The 20,958-nt window shown below is 38.8% G+C and overlaps 1 protein-coding gene and 1 long non-coding RNA gene across 5 annotated transcripts in view; one reads left to right on the forward strand and one right to left on the reverse strand.

The window, feature by feature from the left end:
• The window catches only part of LOC140734743 (beta-parvin), a 70,240-nt gene that overhangs the window by 14,546 nt on the left and 34,736 nt on the right, over positions 1 to 20,958 (forward strand). Inside the window, exon 1 of one of the 4 annotated variants that reach the window (XM_073059160.1) lies at positions 3,087 to 3,200. The exons of 2 other annotated variants lie outside the window; for them this stretch is intronic. In XM_073059160.1, the coding sequence (XP_072915261.1) occupies position 3,200 (1 nt within the window). In that variant the 5' untranslated portion in view covers positions 3,087 to 3,199. Of the gene's footprint in view, positions 1 to 3,086; positions 3,201 to 15,165; positions 15,255 to 20,958 lie in introns of those variants that run through there. One more of the 4 variants, XM_073059158.1, reaches the window with a different exon arrangement.
• On the reverse strand, positions 7,642 to 15,044 carry LOC140734118 (uncharacterized). Its single transcript, XR_012100481.1, has 3 exons — positions 14,929 to 15,044; positions 14,357 to 14,432; positions 7,642 to 8,064 (listed from the first exon to the last, which is right to left on the reverse strand). It is a non-coding gene; the product is annotated as an uncharacterized lncRNA (long non-coding RNA).

A 20,958-nucleotide genomic window follows, 5' to 3' on the forward strand; every position in this document is an offset into this window, starting at 1 on the left:
TGATTTTATTCTGTTTTATATTGTCTGAAATTTTAATTTTGATGTTTAAATCTTGTTCTGTGTAAAGCACTTTGAACTGCCTTGTGTTTGAAAAGTGCTATAGAAATAAAGATGCATACTTTCTGGTCATAACATGAATCCCATTGCTCAATATAGCAACCGATATTTTGTCACATCCACAACTGTTCACTTTGAAACTAATTCTATAATGGATAAAATAAATTTCTGTTTCTAAAGTTTGAGTAGTGCAGTGTTTTTGCCTTATGGACCATTTATGAAGACCCACACTCGACGCACACTCAACGTTTAAGGAGCAGCTTCATCGCCTCCACTATCAGATTTCTGAGCAGTCAATGAAACCACATTTAACAAGTCCTTTGTCTTTTCCACTATTTATTTATTTTTGTAACTTCCAGAAGTTTTTGTCTTCTACTGCTGCCAGAAAACAATAAATTTCATAGCAAATGTCAGTGTTAATAAACTCTGGTAAGTTCTGATTACACCAGAAGTCTTTTGGGTTTATTGACCCAATGGATCCCTGCTTTTGTTTAAGTACCACATGAGCCTCCATCCACCATGCCCATCAATGTAGCTTTTTATTCTTTTCTCCCTAATACCTATCTAACCTCCTGAGCATATCTATGCAGTTTGTCACAACTGTTCTTTGAGGGACTATGCCATACTCTGTGTGAAGAAATTATGCCTGAATTTCTTTTTGAATTTATTAGTAACTCCCTTCTATTTTAGCCAAAAATAAAATACAGTAAATGCTAGAACAGACAGACAGACAGACAGACATACTTTATTGATCCTGAGGGAAATTGGGTTTTGTTACAGTTGCACCAACCAAGAATAGTGTAGAAATATAGCAATATAAGTCCATAAATAAATAATAATAGGTAAATTATGCCAAGTGGAAATATGTCCAGGACCAGCCTATTGGCTCAGGGTGTCTGACACTCCAAGGGAGGAGTTGTAAAGTTTGATGGCCACAGGCAGGAATGACTTCCTATGATGCTCAGTGTTGCACCTCGGTGGAATGAGTCTCTGGCTGAACGTACTCCTGTGCCTAACCAGTACATTATGGAGTGGATGGGAGACATTGTCCAAGATGGCATGCAACTTGGACAGCATCCTCTCAAATCACAGATGAAGTCGCAAATGAAAATAAAAATTGTTAGGAATGTTTAGCAGGCCTTTGCTGGTGTGCACTGTTCTTTCCACAGCTTTTAGCTGTGGATAGGTGAAATACCTGCAATTTTAATTGCCTGCCCTGTCCCTACTCTTACATTGAACAACAAGCCTTCTATACTATTAAGATGAAGTTTAAGGTAAGTTTGCAGTATACCACATTAGGTTCTGACTGGACACATTTGGTTGGCCAAAACAATTTGGCAAGTTAAGAAAATGTGCATTTTCAGCATTTAAACATTTTATTTTCAAAATCCACAGTACTTTTCTTTTGTAATTTCAGATAATGATTTGTCTTATTCTCTTTACTCATCCTCACGTGTCCTTTGATAATTAAATTTTGCCCATTACTCTTCCTATTTGTAATTTAGTCTTATCCTTAAAACCACTTTACATCTAATGTATTCTAGTTGTGATGATAGTTAATTAACCTGAAAACTGAGCCTTTACTTGAAAACATTTTACATGCTCAGAATATTGATAGAAAGTATATAAAATACAGAGTGGCATTAAAAAACTAAGCAGATTTAAAAAAATAGATCTATTATCAATAGACAAACACGCATACCTATATTTTTGTGTTGTCACAGATCCAAGTTTGATCCCTGATCAAGTGTTCTCTGATTTTGTTTGTATTCCATTTATTGCCTCAAACTCTAGCTTTATGGGAGCATCATTTCCATGTATTTATCATTAAAACCTTGGAACATTGACTTTACCTTTTCAACCTGTCCCCAGAAGGCATGACATCATAATCTGTGCTAATCATAGTAAAATCTTTCCTGAGTCATCCCAAATGCCTCTTTTTAAATCATTTATCTTGTCAAGTAAATCTTGTGATCTTGGTTAGAATTACATGCTGTGGGGTGAAGATGCACTGTTCCAATTTGGAGCATCCTTTCCCTACTCTGGTTAATTGTTTAATGGTGTTGTTATAACTAAAAAGGTTAGGATCTTTCATGATATTGCAAATTTTTTCAAAGTGCTGGATTGCTCCTCAAAGTCAAAGCTTAATGCAACCTCAATATTCAAGAAAGACATGGCAATAGCAAACTCATCTGTACGAGTAAAATGTAGGAGAAAAGATCAAGATGTCATGAAATACAAATTGAATGAAGTCATATGTTCCTTTTATACATTTGTAGGGGTAGTTTTAGTTTTTCATCTGTCATCATGCAACATCTCACATCACTTTTGAGTTTGGTGTCCATTGATGTTATCATGTTTGTCCAGTAGGTGACACTGTGTTATGGAAGATTCAACCTGTACTTGAGCAAACTATTACAAACGTTATACTTAAAAAAGGCTAGAAAATACAAGAAAAATAGGATAACAATTAACATTGGAAAAGAGAATTTCAAGTTAGATCTATTATCTAAAATGGATGGCAGTTAAAACCCAGCTGACTGCACCTGAAATACCCTTTAAGATTTTGTTGCAGATCCACCTTTTGATCCCAGAAAGTGGTTTTAATGGACAACTTCTAAATTTTTGGTCTCTGCATGTGTTGTAGTTGTTGGGCCAGTTGGAGGCTAAATGCAAAATCATTGTGTCCATTATGACTTTGAGTTGATTAATAATTGCTCTGTCAAGAAATCTCTCTACTTTCACTTTCGTATAATTGTCTATCTCTGATTGTGAGGTTTACCTGTTTCTTGAAGTTTTGTGACCAGAAGTGGACATAGTACTCTGTTTGTTGCCACAATGAACAAAATAGTTTTCCTTTAATACTCTGTGACTCTGAAGTCACAGGACCTCAAATGCTTTAAATAGCCATTCTAAACCAGCAGCATGATGACATACTACAATCCTAACTAGTTTGTCCATGACAGACTGAATCCCAGTATAGATTGGAGGCTGTGTTGTCGCATTGACCCTCTTGTCAGTCTTCGCTGCTCTACTGTACTGCGCTTTCTACTGGAGTGGAGTTGATTTACAAGACAAATATTATTCTTTATCCTGATTCCATTTAAGCATGAAGCTCCTTCCAGTTTGAGTGTCAAGTTACAGTAAGGAGTTGATGCTTTTATATGTGATTTTCTGTGATTGATTTTCAGGTTATTGTCGATTCTCCTAAAACATAGGAAAGAGTGGGACTTACACTTGACATCCTCAAGCAACCTGCTGTTTCACACTGCCATTGACAGTCAAGGAGCAAAGCAAGACTCTAGAAATTAGTAGTTTCCATTCTCAGTGAATGTAGATAGCAAGACAAAATTCACCACCATTGCTATTGTGTCGGCAAAGTTCTTGGCATATTATATAATGGAGAATATTATATATCTTGTGTATCTTTTTTCAGAGAAGGAAAGAATTGATGCTAGCATAGATTTTGGCTGCCTGAGTAGAGAAAGAAAATTAGGGCCGCAAACCTGAACTGCCATTAATAAATTCTTAGTGCACAAACTTCCCTCCTGCCTCCCTACCAGGGGTAGGGTTCCTCTTGTCTTCACCTACCACCCCACCAGCCTCTGCATCCAGCACATAATTCTGTGCAACTTCCACCACCTCCAATGGGATCCCACCATCTAGCACATCTTTCCCTCCCTTCCATTTTCTACTTACCGTAGGGATCGCTCCCTACACAACTCCCTTGTCCATTTGTCCCTCCCCATTGAACTCCCTCCTGGCAGTTATCCTTGCAAGCGGAACAAGAGCTACACCTCCTCCCTCACCACCATTCAGGGCCCCAAACAGTCCTACCAGGTGAGGCGACACTTTACCTGTGAGCCGACTGGGGTCATATACTGAATCCGGTGCTCCTGGTGTGGCCTCCTGTATATTGGTGAGACCTGGCGTAGGTTGGGAGACTGCTCTGCTGAGCACTTATGCTCTGCCCACCAGAAAAGGGGGATCTCCCAGTGGCTACCCATTTTAATTCCACTTCTCATTCCCATTCTGATATGTCTATCCATGGCCTCCTCCACTGTTGTGATGAGTCCACACTCAGGCTGGACTCCTTGTATTCTGTCGGGGTAGCCTCTAACCTGATGGCATGAGCGTTGATTTCTCGAACTTCCACTAATGTCCTGCACCCCCCTTCACCATTCCCTATCCACTTTCCCCCCTCTCATCTTATCTTCTTGTCTGCCCATCTGATGCTCCTCCTCCTTTTGTTCTACTTCCATGGCTTTCTGTCCTCTCCATCAGACTCCCTTCTCCAGCCCTGTATCTCTTTCAACTATCAACTTCCCAGCTCTCTACTTCACCCCTTCCCCTCCCGGTTTCACCGCTCACCTTGTGTTTCTCCCTTTCCTCACCCCTCCTTTTAACTCTGAAGGGTTTTGGTCTGATACGTCGACTGTACTCTTTTCCATTGATGCTGCCTGGGGCCTCCAGCATTTTGTGTGTGTTGCTATCATATGTAATCATGAGGGAGTACTTTAGAGGGCAATAGAATAAGGTTCATATGAAAGAAATCCAAAGAAAATTTAATGCATTCACTAAAAGGTAATTATGTAAATTATATAATTTCTTATTGATAGAAGGAAATAATATTTATCAAGTTCCTATGTTTGTAAATTTGTTATTTTGCTTACAAATTATTTGTATGTTTATTCTGTATTATTACAATTAGAAGATCAGGATTTGGTTCACCGACATAAGTTCTGAAATTTGTTGTGGCAGCAGTACAGTGCAAGACATAAAAATTACTATAGGTTACAAAATTAAATAGTATAAAAGGTGAATAATAAGGTAGTGTTCACTGACCATTCGGATATCTGATAGTGGATGGGAGAAACTGTTCATCAGGCTTCTGTATCTCCTTTCTGATGGTAGTATTGCAAGGAGGGCATTCTGGATGCTGATGGTTTTGAATGATGGATGACACCCTCTGGAGGCATCGCCTCCTGAAGATATCGTCAGTGGCAGGGAGGTTTGTACCAGTGATGGAACTGCCTCAGCCTATGAAACCCCGTTGGTTTCCTTGGCTGTGTAAGTCTAGGGAATACACACTCCAGTCCTGCCAAAGCAGTGAGATTGAGATGGCACTCCCATCCCAAACCCCGGTTTGTGTGGATGCTGTGTAATTTGCTACCCTGTTACAACTCAGTGCCAAGAAATAACAGACAGCACACTGGATACGATTTATACTTATGAATCTTAACTGAAGGGTTAGTAAAGGAAAAAAATAAAAGGGCCCATTATAATTAACAGTCAAATGTCCACAAGTTGGAGCTGAACTTTTCCCAAAAATCAAATTCACTGATCCTCAGTCGATCTCGGCACCTGGCTCCATCGAATCAAGGTCCCCCACCGGGTTGAATCCTACCACCTGCTCTCTCCAGCTTCTTCCCTCTTCATCTCCTGCTGAACAAAGGACCCAGCTCACATTCCAAAGCACCCGTTATCTCTCGCCCAAACACTTGCTTTTACAGAAAGATCGTTATGTTAGCAATGAAATCTTTCCCAGGCTGTTACACCTATAACACTGTGTAGCCTCTTTCAATCCTGTGCAGGGGAGCTTGCGCGGTACAACCATTCAGAATACTCTTCACCGTAAGCTATAGAATTGCAAGAGTTTTTGATGGCATACCGAATTTTCTAAAATTCCTAATGCAGTAGAGCCATTGGCATGCCTTCTTCGTGATGGCATCAATGTGTTGGATAGATCTTCTGAGATGTTGAGACCCAGGAGCTTGAAGCTGCTCATCCTTTCTACTGCTGACTCTTCAATGAGGTCTGGTGTGTGCTTTCCCAATTTCCATATCTTGAAGCCCACAATCAATCAACTCCTTGGTCTTAATGACATTGAGTGCAAGGTTGTTCTTGTGATGCCACTCAACCATCTCACTCCTGTATGCTTCTTCACTGCCATCTGCGATTCTGCCTACAACAGTAATATCACTGGTGTATTTATGGATGGTATTTGAGCTGTGCTTAGCCACAAAGTTGTGAATGTAGAACAGTGGTTTAAGCATGCATCCTTGAGGTATATCTGTGTTGATTGTCAGTGACAAGGTGTTATTAACAATCTGCACTGACTGTGGTCTCCCAATGAGAAAGTTGGGGATCCATTTGCAGAGGGTGGTATAGAGGCCCCATATTTGAGGCTGACTGATTCATCATAAGGAGATGATGGTGTTGAACGATGAGCTGTAATTGATAAATATTGAAATGTATATTTAGCTGTTTTAAAGACTCAAAAATGCAGAAGATTTTGACAGGGTTTCCACAGTAGTGCAGGTAGTTCTGCTATAAAGTGATCCTAAGAAACCTTGTGTTATAAAAAGTTGCATTATCACAGAACAGGTTGTAGTTGTCTTTAAAGCACAGATTTAAACAGGCTTTCTTGATTATAATCGCATTATAATCAATGTGGCCCAGGTAAGACAAATAATGTTCCTTAATCCATCAATCGCACTATAGTCAATTCGAATTATGGAAACGTGTTACAGTAGAGCTGCCAGTAGGTTTAATTCAAAAGCTTGTAATCAGATACAAAGCTGAGTTAATTGTATAATTGAATTATTGAATCCTCCTTCATGAAGACTTCTTGGCACTTAAGCTATTGTTGCATGTTGTTTAAAGTTAGTGATGTCCCCATCATGAAAAATAAATAAATAGTAAGACATTTTCATTAGGCAAAGTTCAGTTTTTTTGCAATACAGAAGTGAAAGCTAACAAAAAATCTTCATTTTTATTTTGGGTGCAGTCAACATCACAAGAATGACCTATAAATAGAATTTGCCGTTCCTGTATTACATCTTGTTTGGTAGCTCCCGTGTGTAATCCATGTTGCTTATGCCCTTTATTGCCCTGTTTGCCAAAAGAACTTGACCACAATGCATTGGTAGATAATCCAATTCAGTATGTTGAATGGAAGCACACATTGTACTAAATGTACTACGTATACAGTACATATGTATATGGCTCTTGAACCAGAGGGGGTAATTCATTTGTCCCGACACTGAATTGTTCCCACAACCTATGGACTCACTTACAAGGACTCTTCATCTTATGTTCTCAATATTCATTGCTTATTATTTATTATTTTTTCCTTTTTTCCTTTTATATTTGCACATTTTGTTGTCTTTTGCACCTTGGTTGTTTGTCCTGATGGGCTTTCATTATTTCTGTTGTGTTTCTTGGTTTTACTGTGTATGCCCGCAAGAAAATGAATCTCGGTGTTGCATTTGGTGACATATATGTACTTTGATAATAGATTTACTTTGAACTGTGCTGTCAACGAAGATGTTTTAGTATTCTAGCATATGGAATTGGTATTTCTCCCAATTCTTACCACACAACCAGAAAAAAAGCCATTTCACATCTCTGCCAGTGAACATACTCTTGATGTGTTATATGAATTAAAAATAATATTTCCTCAATTCCTCCTTGTGTCTATACCATACAAAAGCTGCATTCAAAATATGGTTTGATCATTCCTGAGCACCTGTCAATAAAAATGTTGCCTACATTCCACAGCTGGATTTTAATTTTGTTGATAGTCAAAGTAAATTTAAATTTATTCTCAAAATACATATAGATCACCCTATACTACCCTGAGATTCATTTTCTTGTGGCCATTCACAAGTACAAAGAAACAATTATTGTCATCTGACTGTACACATATCCAACCAAATGTTCCTTCAGACCACAGTGCACCCACAAAATGTACATCACACATAACACTTAAACCAACATATTACCATAAATAAGTTAATAAAATGTAATTCAAAACGCATGTAGCGTGCAACACAGGCAAACGGTGACTGGGTATTCATTAGTCTCATAACCTGAGAGATGCAGCTGTTACTCAGTCTGGCAGACTTAGTCCTGATGCTTCTGTACCTCCTTCTTGATGGTAGTGGGTCAAAGAGATTGTGGGATGGGTGGTAGGGATCCTCAATAAGGTTTCAGATCCTTTATCTGCAATGCAAATGTCACAAATGGGAGGGTGGAGGGAGACCCAATGATCCTCTTGGTGGTTTTTACTATCAAAAACTTCACACAAAGGCCAATATGCAAAGACAAACTATGCAAATGCAATAAATAATAGTGAGAACATGAGTTGTAGAGTCATCGAGTGGGCAGTCACAAGGCTGTGGGACCGGACGGCATCACAGGGTGGGTATTCAGGCCATGCACAGCACAACTGGGAAATGCATTTACAAACATTTCTAATCTCTCCCTCTCCCAGTGTAGAGTGCCCTCCTGCATCAAAACATTCGCCATTGTCTTTGCACCAAAAAAGACCAAGGTAACGTGTCTGAATGACTGGCATCCTGTCGCACTCACCTCAGTAATGAGCAAATGCTTTGTGAGGCTGGTCAAGGACTACATTTGCAGCATGCTACCATCCATACTGGACCCCCTACTATTCGCCTATCAACACAACAGATTGACAGATGATGGAATAATCACAGCTCTACACACTGTCCTTACACATCTGAAGGATGCTTTTGTGAGAATGTTGTTCTTGGACTACAGTTCAGCATTCAACACCATAATTCCCTCCAGACTCGACAAGAAGCTCAGAGAACTTGGCCTTCACCCTGCCTTGTGCCTGTCAGGTCAACAGCAGGTGGTAAGAGTGGGCTCCGTCACCTCTGCCCCCAGACTCTCAACACAGGTGCCCCTCAGGGCTGTGTCCTAAGCCCCCTCCTTTACTCTCTGTATACCCATAATTGTGTCGCCACCCATAGCTCCAATCTGCTAATTAAATTTGCTGATGACACTACAGTGATTAGCCTAATCTCAAATAATATTGAGGCATCCTGACACAGTGGTGTCAAGAAAACAATGTCGCAAAACAAAGGAGCTGGTTGTGGACTACAGGAATGGAGACAAGCTAACCCCTATTGACATCAATGGATCTGGGTTTGCAGGGTGAACAGCTTGAAGTTCCTTTGCATACACATCAACGAGGATCTTACTGGTCTGTACATACTGGCTGTGTGGTGAAAAAAAGCACAACAATGCCTCTATCACCTCAGATGGTTGAAGAAATTTGGTTTGGGCCCCCAAATCCTAAGAACCTTCTACAGAGGAAGAAGTATGACTGGCTGCATCACTGCTTGGTATGGGATCTGTACTTTCATCAATCTCAGGACTGTGCAGAGAGTGGTGCGGACAGCCCAGCGCATCTGTAGATGTGAACTTCTCACTATTCAAGACATTTATAAAGACGGGTGTAAAAAGGGCCCGAAAGATCATTGGGATCCTGAGACATCCCAACCACAAACTGTTCCTATCCAGGAAACAGCACCGCAACATAAAAGCCAGGACCTACAGGCTCTGGGACAGCATCTTCCACCAGACCATTAAACCGATTAATTCACGCTGGTACAATTGTATTTCTATGTTATATTGACTGTCCTGTTGTACATACTATTTATTACAACTTACTGTAAATTACATATTGCACATTTGGACAGAGACGTAACATAAAGATTTTTACTCCTCATGTATGTGAAGGATGTAAGTAATAAAGTCAATTCAGTTCAATTGAAACTGAGTTTGTAGGCTGTGGAAATCAGTTCAGTTTGAGGTGAGTGAAGTTAATCCACATTGGTTCAGGACCCTGATGGTTGAAGGATAATAGTTTTTCCTGAACCTGGTGGTGTGGGACTCAAGGCTCCTGTACCAGCATCTCAACGGCAGCAGCGAGAAGAGACCATAGCCTGGATGGGGGGTGTCCTTGATAATGGATGCTGCTTTCTTGTGGCACCACTTCTTGTAGATATGCTCATTGCTGTGGAGGGCTTTTCCTGTGATGTCCTGGGCTGTATCAATTACTTTTTGTAGGCTTTTCTATTCATGTGTATTGGTGTTTCCATACCAGGCAGTGATGCAACCATGTCAGCGTACTATCCACTGTACACCTATAGAAGTTCATCAAAGTTTTTGACCACATGCTGAATCTGAGCAAACTTCTAAGAAAGTAGAGGCTCTGCCATGCTTTATTTGTGATGGCACTTTTGTGCTAGTCCCGGGACAGATCCTGTAAAATAATAATGCCCAAGGAATTTGAGGTTAGAGACCCCCTCCACTTTCAGTCCCCTAATGAGCACTCATTCATGGACCTCCAGTTTCCTCTTCCTGTAGTCAGTGATCAGCTGTTTGGTTCTGTAGACATTGAGTGAGTGGTTCTTATGGTGGTGTCGTTAAACCAGATTTTCAATCTCCTTGTATGCTGGCTGATTCGTCATCACCTTTGATTTGGCCAACGACTGTGGTATTGTCTGCAAACTTGAATATGGCATTGGAGCTGTACTTAGCCTCACAGCCATAAACATAGAGTGAATAGAGCAGTGGGCTAAACACACAGCCTTGTGGTGCACCTGTGCTGATGGTGATTGTGGAGGAGATGTTGCCAATCTGAACTGACTGGGATCTACAAGTGAGGAAATTGACGATCTGGTTGCACAAGGAGGTGTTGAGGCCAAGGTTTGGAGCTTATTGATTGGTTTTGAGGGAATGATAGTGTTGAATGCAGAGCTGTTGTTAATGAAGAGCATCCTGATATATGCATCTTCACTGTGCAGATGTTCCTGGGTTGAGTGAAGAGCCAAAGAAATGGCATCTGCTGTAGCCCTGTAGTGACAGAAGGCAAACTGGAGCGGATTCAAGTCACCCCTCAGGCAGAAGTTGATAAGTTTCACGATCAACCTCTCAAAGCACTTCATCACAGTGGATGTAGGTGATGACTGGACAATCCTCTCGTGTACTGTGTTAATTTCAAGTGCTGAATGTATAAATGTTTCACAACCCTTTACAGACATAATTTAAAATGAACATCTGTGATGTACATGAATTTTAAAGGATTGCTGAAGCATTTCATCCTCCATGGTGGATAGTGAGTATTTTACTTGCTTCAATCTTGAGCTTTTAGGAGATGGCAAAATTTTGCATGAGGTTTCAACTCAGTTGTAATTTGAAAGCAAACCATATTGTGGTAAGCCATGAGATTGCAGGTACTCTTGAGATACCCTCTCCCTTCTACCATCAACCTCTCTTCCTCTCTTTCCTTGTACAAAAGATGGCACATTACAAGCATATTCTTGATTTCCTGTTTTCTACTTTGATTGAGGGAAATGGGTCGTTGACTTTCAATATTGGTCTGGCCTGTTGAGCGACTCAGAAGAAAGGAAAATGGTTTAAGCTGAAAATCAACTTGTTTTATGCATTCCATCAGATGCTTTGTTGTCCATTTACTTTATTTTTTGTTACTTCAATTTATTTATTAAGATACAGTGCGGAGTATGCCCTCCCAACTCTTAAAACCCAGCAACCCCTAATTTGACCCTAGCCAAATCATGAGGCAATTTATAATGACCAATTAACCTACTGAGCAGTACGTCTTTGGACTGTGGGAGGAAACCGGAGCACCCGGAGGAAACCCATGTGCTCACAGGGAGAACATACAAACTCCTTGCATACAGCGGCGAGAAGATCTTGCTCTTGGCAGGGCGGTTTTCTGCTATACTGTTGTGGAATGTTTGCCAGTTCAAAACTCCTGGCACACACACTTTGTGTGGAGTCATGCATCATTTTCTTTCAACACCAGAAGTGTGGGCAAGACCAAAAGTAAAAGGGGTGAAAAATTGTTCTTTTGACACTGTAGCCTGAAGTACATCCCCAAAAATGGTGTCAAGATGTTCCAGACTTGAATTCCTGTAAAACTAAATTTATGTAGCACTGGCTGCCAGTCGTTTCCCCGTCTCCACTTGATACCAATTCATTTTCTGCTTTTACTGCTGCTGACTCTTGCACTGTCAGGGAGATTATGTTGTTGCAGACTTTGTGACGAGCCATTTTCTGCACACTGTAATTGAGAACGTTGAGCACTCAGTATCTTGTATATATTGCTGTTGACTATTTTACTTTTGGACTTCCATGAGTTCCAACTCAACTTCAGTGCTATTTACTGTTTAAAAAGAAGTGACCAACTCTATTGCAGAGGTTGTATAATATGGATTTAAAAATACAATTTTCTTGTTCTACCTTCTAAGCTATGATTCCACTGCTCTGTTTTTCACTGGGTGACGCAGTGACGGAGAAGTTAGCTTAATACTTTACAGCTCTAGTGACCAGAGTTCAGTTCCCGCCATTAACTGTAAGAAGTTTGTGCACTATCCGTGTGATTGTGTGGATTTCTTCAGGTGCTCCGGTTTCCTCCCACATTAAATACATATAGGTTAGAGAAAGTGATATGTGGGCATGCTATTTTGGGGCAGGAATTATGGTGACATTTGGAGGTTGCCCAGCATATCATTGGGCTGTACTGATGAATGATGAATTTTGTCGTATGTTTTGATTATTTCAATATACACATGATTAATAAAGCTAATCTTTTCTTTCAATGCAGAGGAGTTGTGCTTCACCTAAGTATTTGCCATATTTTAGTTCTCCCAGTTGGACTGTTTTCCTGGGAGGACAGCTACCTTGTTCTTTGCCTTTTAAGGATGTTACTGTCCTCCTGCCCAGGAGTGTGCAGACAGTGCTGACGTGATTCATCCTCTACTTATTGATCCCTGGGAGTGAGCAATTGTCTGCTTCCAGGTTACTTGTATTAGGATTCAGGAGCACTGTTGCTATTTGTAATTAGTTGTATAACAAGGTTACCTAGTAACTTGCTACCGGGGAAACACTTTACAATAAATGTTCCCTGTTTGAACGTTGATGCAGACCTAATTTTATACCTTATCTCAGCTTTCACAGTGAAGCTGCTTTATTTGAGTGGCAAATTACTACTCCATCAATTGGGAGGAACTGTGGGACACCCTCCTGACAGTGAGTTGCCTACTAACCACCTTCTCCATCCTAATTTGCTCTACAATGGCATGCAAGCCTTGATGCTGTCCAATGAGTTTGCAAAACCAATCACAGTGAAGGCCATTACCTCAGCGATTTTCCTGTTCGTTCTTCACCTCCAAGAAACTTCTTGTTAGAGTGGAGCTAATGGGAAACTGTTTAGTCTATTGTTTCAATCTTCTGGAAACAAGTCATCCCAAGTACAGTAGAGGAGCTACTGTGTGCAGATAATACTTAAGTATTGTACATTCATGGCAGCTGAGCTCCAAGATATGACTTGTTCATTGATGTGTGCTGGAGGATGGCTTTGCACTCAACATCTGCGAGACAGAGGTCCAACATTCAGTTTCTCCAACAGTACTGTACAGCTCTCTGCCAGTAAAGATCCATCGTGAGACTGTGACATGTCATTTCCAGGCACCACCATGTGGTAAAAGCAGATATGTTGCCTTTAATGCATCAAGTACAGACTTTTGTCAGTTGAGGAAAAAGGTTTGTGAGGATCAAGACCTCAGGCCTGCCAGAAAACTCATGGCCTACCAGATAGATCTGTAGTTTCTACCTCATGATCTAGCAAATCTCTGCTTCTCAGAACTGGAATACCAGCAGCAGGTTAACACAGGCACTGGCAAAATACCCTTCAATGCTGTCTGTTCCAGCTGCTACCATCCGGGAAACGATACTGCAGCATAAAAGCCAGGGCCAACAGGCTCTGGGACAGCTTCTTCCACCAGACCATCAGACTGATGAACTCACACTGATTTGAGTGTACTCTATATTACATTGATTATTCTATTTATTATAAACTATTATAAATTACTATGATTGCACATTGCTCATTTAGACAGAGACATAATGTAAAGATTTTTACTTCTCATATATGTGAAGGGTGTAAGAAATAAAGTCAATTCGCTAGAAAATCCTGTGAGTTCACTAGAGGGGTAAACGTGCAGTCAATATCCTCTTGGGCCCCAACACCAAGGACCCAGTTATTCAGCTGCTTGTGTTAGGCAGGCTATCACTCATCTGAACATCACCAGGCTCTTGAAGCAGTCTGCTTTTGAGCCCTGTTAAGCAAATACACTAGCTCACAAATGACCCGTGCATCTTTCCCACCATGAAGAGTTCCCACAGTGGCTCACTAATCACCAAAGAACTGACATAACTAACATAGATTCAAGTTGTCTTTGATATACGTACATGAAAAAGAAAAAAAATGCAAAGCTGTATATATTTGCATTACCAGTACTTCATGATCTGTGCTGCTACAGATTGTTTTCTTAAGACTAATGCTGTAATTATGTCTATAACGCAGTAGAGCTAGAGAGGACTATAAACAAAATTATATCTGAGCATATGCTGATTATGCTGTTTGACATGAATGTGGTTTCAGAACTGAAGCTACCTTGAATCAATCCTTTGTCTCTTTTTGGCACTGTGTCGCGATTTCCATTTCAGATATTTAGATTCAAATTCTTCATCTAAAAATATTCAGAAATTACAATCGTGTTAATTTTAATCTAGGTTTGGCTGTATTGAACATTTGTTTAAATAAGCAAGTTGAGAATTTCAGTCATATTGCAGATGAATTTGGACTTTGTGGATTTGTTGTAGAAGACGTATATTCAGATATTTCAGCTCAACTTCCACCCCATCAACAAGAAAAAAAGTCAAAATAGAATGAGAATCATTTAGTACTCAAGATAGTGTCCTACTGTGTTTTCCTAATTAGGATTAATTTCCACATTAAATGCCGTCAAACATGCAACAAAATCTGAAAAAAATACAATTAAAGCTCATCAATGAAGCATTGTAAGCAGACATTAAGTGCAATCATTGCTTATACTGTAGGAGTCTGCTACTTTTAGATATAGTGAATAGTTCAAAATTATCAGACCATAATTCATCAGAAGTTATCTTTGTATTCAGAATATCATTATTTTATCTACTAAACCATTTAATCATTGTGTCCCATACCTGCAAACTGCTGTTTCACTATACATTCCATTGGGGTAAAAGGAAATCGGAAGGCCAGTATGAAGACTCTGTTCAAGATTTCTACGGCAGGATTACTTAGAAACCATTTATCAATGCATGCGACTCATCCTACTATCTTACCGCTTTCGTTCCTGTCAAAGTGACAGAAACGACATGTGGTGCCTGGTTACTCATCTTGTGCTTGGCCCAGTTGTACCTCTCCCCCTGCAGCTGGGCTGGCACGCAACTTTGCTCAGTTGTGTTACAGTCTGTTAGTGAAAACATGGCAGGGTTCTTGTGCGGAACCAAAAAGAGTGGAAGCAAAGGTAAGGTTGCAGCTTCAGTTTATTTGTTGTGATTCTGTGTTTGGAAGTGAAATAACAAGCAGAGGACGGATATTTATTGCTGATAATGGGTAAAATCACCCTGGTTCTAGTGCATTTCTACCCTTTAAACTGTAGGTAGGATTGAGAATTCATACTCGTACCATTAGATGCCGTAATTAGCAGCCACAGCAATTTTTTTTTGTCAATATTATATCTAAACTTTTGTAAGTCAAGCCTAATAAATTTTAATGATCAGAATCACTGCTTTAACAATCTTGTACACTTCATGGCCACTTTATTAGGTACCTCCTGTACCTAATAAAGTGGCCACTTGGTGTATGTTCATGGTCTTCTACTGTAGCCCATCCACTTTAAGGTTTGACATATTGTGTTCAGAGATGCTTTTCTGCACACCACTGTTGAAATGTGTGGAAGTCTGAGTTGCAGTCGTTTTCCTCGCCTGGCTGTTCTCCTCTCACCTCTTAAAGCATTTTCATCTACAGAACTGCTGCTCTTTGGTTGTTTTTTTTGCGCTATTCCCTGTAAACTCTAGAGGCTGTTGTGCATGAAAATACCAAGATATTAGCAGTTTTTGAGAAACACTGACCACCACATTTGGCACAGTTGTTCAAAGATCAAAGTACATTATCAAACCATGTTTACATTATGCAATTTGAGATCCGTCTCCGTATTGGCAACCACAAAACAAGGAAATCCAAGAAGGACCAACAAACACCCAGTGTTGAGAGAGAGAAGAAACAAACCTTGTAAACAATAAGATTAATAAATAGCATTTAGCACATAAGCCTCAGTTCAGCACATAGCAGAGTAGATGTCGAAGAGCCTGCAGACACAAAGCTTGGAGTAGCCTGAGCAAGCAGGCTAAATCCTCAGTATAGGTTCTGCGCATAGCAGAGTAAACATCACCGTGTAGTAGACAGAATCAGCTCAACCCTCGCCTCTGGTCCTGGCACCCTGCCATTTCAATCCATCTGGCACAGTGATTACCGTAGATTCCGGATTTTAAGCCGCTACTTTTTTCCCACATTTTGAACAGCTTTGAACTTTGCGGCCTTTAATACGGAGCGGCTAATGCATTTTTTTTTTCATGCCGCCGTAAACATTTTGCCTCGTAACAGTAGACCAATAAAATTGATGAGTAGTTCACAGAGGTCCAATGAAATTGTACGATAAATCAAGCGCACTTTCACAATTAAATTATTGTAAATCAGTCATTTGTACTCACCCTCATCAACATGGAAAACACTCGAAGAAAAGCATTGTGCTGCCTTTATGGCAGTTATTTAGTTTATAATATTTTCGCTTAGTAATTCATTTTCTAGTTAAAGTTAGAAGAGTTTTAACTATATTTGTTTTCTGTACTACATCGCGGGATGCTATGACGTCACACCCGGTTTCGCCGCGTCTTGTGGGATACCGGTTTGCGATAAACGGGAAGGAGGGCGTCGAGCGGCGGAGCGAAAACGCTGCTTTTAAGTTAAAGGCGATCAATAACTTTTCCTGGTAGGCTGCAGTATATATATTTTTTACCAGTCGTTAGGAGATATTGGAATGTTGTTCAGTAAAGAAGTATACGCAACGTATATTTAAAAGTAGCCGCGTTACGGGCACGGTTCGAAAAAAAGCATTTGCAATATGTATTTGTTTTTGTTACCATATGGATTTAATTAAAAGTTAAAAAATCCTCACGTGTAATATCTTTCTGTGTAAATATCTCATATTACAACGTGGGACACCTGCGGCCGAAAATCCGGTGCGGCCTAAAATCCGGTGTGGCCTTTACAAGTAAAAAATTGATTTTATTTCTAAAATTAGAGCCAGCGGCTTTTAATCAGGTGCGCTCTGTAGTCCGGAATCTACGGTAGATCGTCCTAACACTGGGTTGTTCCTCGTTCCAAGATCCAGGCCCTGTGACATCGATAGGGCCTGGATCCCACAGCCACACTTCGGCACATACACAACCACTCCAAATCGGCCTGGTGCTTAGACCAGTTAAGCCTCACCCTCTGTTTAGGTGGAGTGGCTTTGAAGCTACTTCTCCTCCTCTCCACCTGCCCCACTTTGCCTCAAAAATACCTCAACCTCACCTGGGCTTTGGCTTGCACATGCACATGTCAGCTCTCAACTCAACCTCATCTTTGCTTGCTTCTTCATTATTTGTTGTGATTGCGTACCTTTTTTTTTTACTGAAAAAAGTGCTATTAGTAATGTATTTAGTTTTATTTCTTGTTTTGATAACCACCGGTAAGTAGTTGCTCATCTTCAACAGCACCACCTTAACCAGAATTCTGTGGTCAAAGTCACTTTGATCACATTTTTCCCCCCATTCTGGTGTCTAAACACCAACTGAACCTCTTGACCATGTCTGCATGTGTATTTGCATTGAGATGCTGCCGCATGATTGACTGAGACAATATTTGCATTAATGAGTAGGTATATCTAATAAAATGGCCATTGGGTTTATATAATACATATATGATGCCTACGCCCCTGAGTGAGTTTCAGAGAATTAGGTGATGAGCTGGTCTGTATCATTGCATCACTGACTTCTTGTTACTTTGAGTCCATTGGCATTGCATGTATTATTTTGATGCTTAGTGAAATCCTGAGAGGAAAAGTGTTAATAAAATTTAATTTTCAGGATTAGAGAGGTTGCTCAGTAATATGTAGCTTTTGTCTACTATGAAAAGAGAAAAGGCTGGAACCACACAGCAGATTAGGCAGCATCTGTGGAGAGAGAAATTGAGTTATTTTTAAAAATCAAAACAAGAAACTAATAAGACAAGGATATTTGAAGTTGCGAGAGGGGGTGTGAGTGGAAAGTGTAAAAGGATGTATGTATTGGGGGGGAAACAAAGAGAAACTAGATGAAATATCTGCATTTGTTTTTTTTTTTTTTTCTTTTTAAATCTTTTTATTGATTTTTAGAACATAACATAAGTAAAATATAGTACAAAAAACATTTGAGAGTACACAATAGATTCATTAATAATCAATTATATATTATCAATGTAAAAAGTCTCCCAAACTTATAATATTAATATGAAGAATTTAAGACAAAAAGCACAAAAAAAAACCCCAAAAAGAAGAAGAAAAAAAAACAATATATAAAAAAAAACTAACATGGGCAATTGTATAATGTTAAGTACACACAGCAGTGCCAATGACTCCGAACCTCCATTTATACAATTCAGGATGGTAGCAATAAGGTTCAGGATCAGACCATTTAACTCACATGAAAATGTTGAATAAATGGTCTCCAAGTTTCCTCAAATTTAACTGAGGAGTTAAAGACCACACTTCTAATTTTTTCTAAACTCAAACAGGAAATGGTTTGAGAGAGCCACTGAAATACAGTTGGAGGATTAATTTCTTTCCAGTTCAATAAAATAGATCTTCTAGCCAATAGTGTAGCAAATGCAATCATTCGCTGAGAAGAAGCAGATAAACACATATTATCTATCATAGGTAGACCAAAAATTGCAGTAAAAGGATGTGGTTGAAGATTAATATTTAAAACTCTTGAAATGATATTAAAAATATCCTTCCAATAGCTTTGTAAACAAGGACAAGACCAAAACATATGAGTCAATGTAGCAATATCAGAATGACATCTATCACAGGTTGGATTAACATAAGAATAAAATCGAGCAATTTTATTTTTAGACATATGGGCTCTATGTACAACCTTGAATTGTATTAGAGCATGTTTAGCACAAATAGAGGATGAGTTTACCAATAATAAAAATTTTTCCCATTGCTCAGTAGATATAGGGCAATGCAATTCTTCCTGCCATTCCTTCTTAATTTTTTCTGATATATCCGGCTGTATCTTCATAATCATATTGTAAATGATAGCTACTAAACCCTTTTGATAAGGATTAAGAGTTAGAATTCTCTCTGTAATGTCCAGTGGACATTCTTTCGAAAAAGACTTTAATTCATTATATAAAAAATTTCTAATTTGTAAGTATCTAAAAAAATGGGTTTTAGGTAAATTGTATTTGTTAGATAGCTGTTCAAAGGACATAATGTTATCATCCAAATACAGGTCACGAAAACATTTTATACCTTTTGTTTTCCATAGGAAAAAAGCCTGATCTATAAATGATGGCCGAAAGAAATAATTAGATGTTATAGGACTTGACAGTATAAACTTATTCAAGCCAAAAGATTTACGAAATTGAAACCAGATTCGTAATGTATACTTAACTATGGGATTAGTTATCTGTTTATTAATTTTGAGTAACGAAAAAGGAAGTGAAGATCCTAAGATTGAGATCAATGAGAAATCTTGCACAGATTTACATTCCAAATTTACCCATTGTGGGCCAGCTACTGTAGTCAATTCTTGTGTCCAAAATATCAAATACCGTATATTAACTGCCCAGTAGTAAAATCTTAGGTTTGGTAAAGCCAAGCCGCCCTCTTTCTTTGACTTCTGTAAATATTTTTTACCTAATCTAGGATTTTTGTTCTGCCACAAATAGGAAGATATTTTAGAGTCAACCATATCAAAAAAAGATTTAGGAATAAAAATTGGTAATGCTTGAAATAAATATAGAAATTTAGGTAATATCATCATCTTAATGGCGTTAATTCTGCCTACCAAAGACAAAGAAAGTGGGGACCATCTATTAGCAAGTTGCTTAATTTGGTCTATTAAAGGGAAAAAATTAGTTTTAAACAAATCTTTATGTTTTTTAGTAATTTTAATACCTAAATAGGTAAAATAATCTGTAACGATTCTATATGGTACATGATTATAAATTGGAATATACATATTTAATGGAAAAAGTTCACTCTTATTAAAATTCAATTTATAACCAGAAAAATTACTAAATTGAGCAAGTAAAGAAGAAATAGCAGGAATAGATTTTTCAGGATCAGATATATATAATAATAAATCGTCCGCATATAATGATACCTTATACATCGCCTCTCCACGGGTAATGCCTAAAATATTGGGTGATTCACGAATAGCTATAGCCAAAGGTTCTAAAGCAATATCAAATAATAAAGGGCTCAAAGGACAACCTTGTCTTGTACCGCGAAATAATTGAAAGAAAGGGGATTTTTGATTATTGGTAAAAACCGAAGCTAAAGGTTTATGATATATTAACTTAATCCATGATATAAATTTTGATCCAAAATTGAAATGTTGCAATGTGTTGAATAAATATGACCATTCGACTCTATCAAATGCTTTTTCGGCATCCAAAGAGATAATACATTCAGGGATTTTAGATGTAGAGGTATAAGCAATATTAATTAATTTTCTAATGTTAAAAGATGAATAGCGATTTTTAATAAATCCGGTCTGATCCTCAGAAATAATCCGAGGTAATATATTTTCTAATCTAATAGCTAAAATTTTACTAAAAATCTTAAAATCCGTATTCAGCAAAGATATAGGACGATAGGATGCACATTCAGTCGGGTCTTTGTCTTTTTTAAGAATTAAAGAAATAGAAGCTTCATAAAAAGATTGTGGTAATTTACCTATACTTAATGCATCTTTAAAAATTTTACAAAGCCAAGGAGAAAGTATAGAAGAAAAGGATTTAAAAAATTCTGCGGAAAAACCATCTGGACCTGAAGCTTTACCCGAGGAAATATCTGCATTTGTTAACATCTAAGTGAGAGCAGTGAAGGCTTGTTAGTTAGTCATAGCTGATCTGTC

Source organism: Hemitrygon akajei, chromosome 10 (assembly GCF_048418815.1).
Source record: "Hemitrygon akajei chromosome 10, sHemAka1.3, whole genome shotgun sequence".
Lineage (NCBI taxonomy): Eukaryota > Metazoa > Chordata > Chondrichthyes > Myliobatiformes > Dasyatidae > Hemitrygon > Hemitrygon akajei.